Source organism: Theobroma cacao, chromosome 10, assembly GCF_000208745.1.
Source record: "Theobroma cacao cultivar B97-61/B2 chromosome 10, Criollo_cocoa_genome_V2, whole genome shotgun sequence".
NCBI lineage: Eukaryota > Viridiplantae > Streptophyta > Magnoliopsida > Malvales > Malvaceae > Theobroma > Theobroma cacao.
Genome location: NC_030859.1, coordinates 1,675,976 through 1,680,106, shown reverse-complemented (window position 1 = coordinate 1,680,106; position 4,131 = coordinate 1,675,976). Strand labels below are relative to the sequence as shown.

The window sequence follows — 4,131 nt, the reverse complement described above, 5'->3', positions numbered from 1 at the left end:
AAAACCCTCAGACCAAAGAAAAGAAACCCTTCCCCCTCCCTTTCTTCCCTCTTTTGGCCAAATGAGATAGTCTACCTAGTCACTGCATGCCGATGATCGTCCCTGTTTCAGAGAGGGAGAGGACCTAACTTTCGACACAGAAATTTGCCTTCCGATGTTTGGGACCTATTACAGATTGACATAAAGACCATGACAACTATATTTACACAACCATGTGCATATGAGAAAACTTCCATGACTTTAAAATATTACATTGACAATTCTCTGGTTGCTCTGATGATGCTGGTCTCTTAAAAGTTGTAGGCCAACAACACCCAGTGAATTAGATGGACTGACTCCAAAACCAAATTAGTGAGGTTGCTGCACCTCATGAAAACATGGCTCCTAGAACTCTCTTCCATTACATGTTTCAAATTAATCACTAAACTACAACTCACCATGTAAGCAATCCCGAAACACACAGAAGCTTTTCTTCAAGAGGTATTTTGCTCTGACTAATCTCCTTTTCCATATTTCCCAGAAACAGAGTAAACACAGCAAAGTTTGGATTTTAGGTGCTCAGATAGATCACATAGGATGACTTAGTGAGGTTTATGGAAAGAACCAGACCTTGATGAAGATTGCAAGTGCCATTTGCAACAAGAATGCAGCAACCACCATCATTGTAAGATCGTTCCCCACAATATAAGATTTTAAATTCAAGGCAACAAAGCAAGCTGAGACTGTACCAGCAATGAGTATAATGATCCATCGGAGAATCTCAACTGGAATAAGCAGCAGAAACTGCAAATATGCCATATAGTACAGCTCAGATGATTATAAAAGAAATAATGAATAACTAATAAATTTGAGCTTCTTAATGTAGAGAAAAGCTTACTGCAGTTAGAATGAAAATGGAGAGCGAATAACCCCACATGCACCAAAATCTTATAAGGCTAGCGTTTGAACCCAGATACTGAAGCAAGAAGTAAAATGCCATTGGTACCACAATTGCATAACCATAGATTCCACAAGCTGCTACATTTACATAGCCGACATCAAAGTTCCAAGAAGCAGTGCTATCAGTGTGCTTTTGCATAAGGTACGTGGCACAGTTTCCAAAGGAAGAAAGCATAAAGACCAAGGTAGTTGTGATCCAGATAAGCCCATACCTATGATATGGCAAAAATCAAGACCAATAAACTAAATAAACAGATAACTATGAAAACTTAATATGACACATTATATCACCACTATCTACTTGTAGTTGTTACATTGTCAAGATTTCTACATAATCAGAATTCAGATGTATATTTCACCAATTGCTAGTAGCAAGGAATTCAATTTTCTCATGGAGAACAAAAGAAGGACCATGTCTCCTGTTACCTTTAGAAAGCCATCTGACGAGGATTTACCGCTTTTATCCTAGAATTATACATTAAACAATATATTGATTGACTTACCAGAAAAGATCCTTTGATCGAAGGCAGACTATCCATGATCCACCTTTCAAACAATTCATTGAAGAGTCTCTTGTATGAGACAAACAAAAAGGCACAAATACAAACTAACTACAAATCCTAGTGTATTTAATTTCAACATTTACTTCCATAAGACCATCAAGATCAAGCAATTCTAACTGTCTCTTGCCTTCCTATTTTCTTTCTCGATAAATGGCTTGTCTCCATCAATGCCATTTGCAAAGATGACCATAAATACAATGGGTAGGACTAAGATGAGAATTATAGACAATGATGTAATAAACAAGCAACCAATGTGTGCTTATATGTTCTTATTACTGCTGCCCTTTTTCCCCTTAGATAACAACCACATGCACTATCTCATATAAAATTGGAATCATGTCTAGTATGCTTCCTTAATGCTTCTCACAAAGTTTCCCTCTTATAACAATTCATGTCAATATAAAGAACCAAAGAACTAAACTTTCTAACTTAGTATGTTTTTAATAAGATTAGCAACTTATGGTTCAGACTTCCAAAAAGCTTGTTTCTTGCAAATGGAAGAATGCTTAGGTCATTGGATGCTTTGATTGCTTTTTAGAAGTATATGGAGGTTAGACCTCATAAAAGCATATAATCTCAAAGTCAATATAAATTGCAATGAGAAATAGAAAAAACTTTCCATACACTTAGAGATTTTACGCTTTTACGAGGTCTGACCTTCACAAGAACATAAACTTTTCTCTTACAAAGGATAAATTTCCATTCCAAAACTTGAATGATGAGGCTTTGACAAAAGCAGCTTTTACACCCATACATAAGGATGTCTCAATTTTTTGATACAATGGAGGCAAAAGCAAGAATAATGGGAAAGCAGACTCACAGATCAGGGTTAGCATCAATCTTGCTGAAAAAATCCCCACTGGCAGGATAAAAGGAACTCATCAATCTGTTTATGACAACATCTGTATCCACATTAAAATACTGTGTGTATGACGAGATACTAAACACTCCCTTCCAGTTGTTTGGTGATTGTTGTTCAAATCCTTCTGCATAGGATAGACAATGAGATCATTAAACATTAAGGTTCCTTCAGTAACACTAAATAAAGGCATTACAATATTACCATCAGTGAATTACATCTAACTGCAATGCCAATAACGCAGCCAGAATGTCTTAGGTGTTTTAGAATATGAATGCAAAACCAATAGTCTACATTCCTTAGATACAAGAGAGACACACACAACCAAATAAAAACAAAGGAAGAGAATACTCAAGGAAAGTTCAAAATATAAACAGAACCACCAAAAAGATATATGAATCAGGTGAATGTTTATTTCAGAAGACACAGTGCTCCTCGATTTCATTAAAAGTTATCAGATCAAGATATATAATAATCCTTTTAACAATATTCACCATACACTCCATCCTACAAGAAGAAAATTTGTGACTATGAAAAAAACAGATAACCATTTGGAATGTAAAGTAAAACTTAACAATAAATTGTGATGTATTATATTCATCCAGACCTAAAGTACATAAAAAATGTCAACTTTCCTCACTAAATTTCCCTAACCTACCAGATGTAAGTTCCAATAAGAAGAATCACTCACTTCAATGACCAAATCTTTGACATCGTAACTCTAGATGCAATGATTTTTGAAAGCTTATCTCTTCATCAGTTATCATCAATTTAGGAAGAACAAGGTTTCCTTACTAAGCCACTCTTTCAAGTCATTAATCATTGCAAAAAATATAGCATATGTTTAATTTAATCACCTAAATATCATAAATAATCACTTTCTAGTCACAAAATTTCACAGTACAAAAATAAAAGACCGATAAATTTAACTAAGTTTTCCCTATATAGCAAGGAAGTAAATTAAAAAAAAAAAAGAATATACCAGTTGGAGCTTCAAGAGTTTGATAACCTCGGCCGCTACCTCCTCCGCCACCATTATTTGGAGGGAAAATTTGCATATTCGCTTCAGGAACTGCACAAATTTCAAATATAAATAAATAGAAACAAATTTGCTATAAACAACCAAAATTGAAAAAAGAAATAGTACCTTCATACGAAGCTTTATTTTCTTCACTAACAACAGCCTGAGAATCAAATGAAATTTGAAATCGATTTACATAAAACTGTCGAATCTCGAAAATTTAATTCAATAGAAATGAAATAAAATGCTACTAAACTAACTGAAAAAAACAGAATATTAAAGCTTACGGGGACTGAGCCGAGTAAATGACTGGTAGCAAGATTTGAATACGATGATTCGTCCATTGAAGAATAAGAGATCGAGCTCAGAAATGAAGAGAAAGAGTGCAATTTTGGGAGATTTTTTTTCTTTTTTCTTCTCCCTGAAGTGGAAATTAGTTAAAGAAGAAAACGATGCGTTTTTCCGTAATTTGGAAGCAACGGAGACGACGAGGGAGGGAAATACTTGACTTACCGGTACATTACTCGGAGGGCTCTCTCTCTCGGCACGCGCCTTTCGGGGACCGTTGAGTTTCACGCGTTGATTGCTTTTTGATTTTCCAGCTTGGTTCACGTGATTTTGGGCTAGCAATGGGCCTACTTTGTTCCTTTTTTTTGTTTAATAAAAGTTTGATGGGCCTTTTGTGAATAAAACGTTCATGGCCCAGCAAACTGCTTTTTTATATGAAAAGCTTTTAGATAAATGGTTTG

The 4,131-nt window shown here is 35.1% G+C and overlaps 1 protein-coding gene across 1 annotated transcript; it reads right to left on the bottom strand.

Annotated features, from left to right (window-relative positions):
- Window positions 202–3,857, bottom strand: LOC18586019 (protein YIPF1 homolog). The gene is made up of 6 exons (XM_018128566.1): window positions 3,670–3,857; window positions 3,509–3,545; window positions 3,344–3,433; window positions 2,323–2,488; window positions 878–1,151; window positions 202–783 (listed from the first exon to the last, which is right to left on the bottom strand). The coding sequence occupies exons 1-6, from the start codon at window positions 3,724–3,726 to the stop codon at window positions 592–594; spliced, it is 816 nt and encodes a 271-aa protein (XP_017984055.1). The 5' UTR covers window positions 3,727–3,857; the 3' UTR covers window positions 202–591.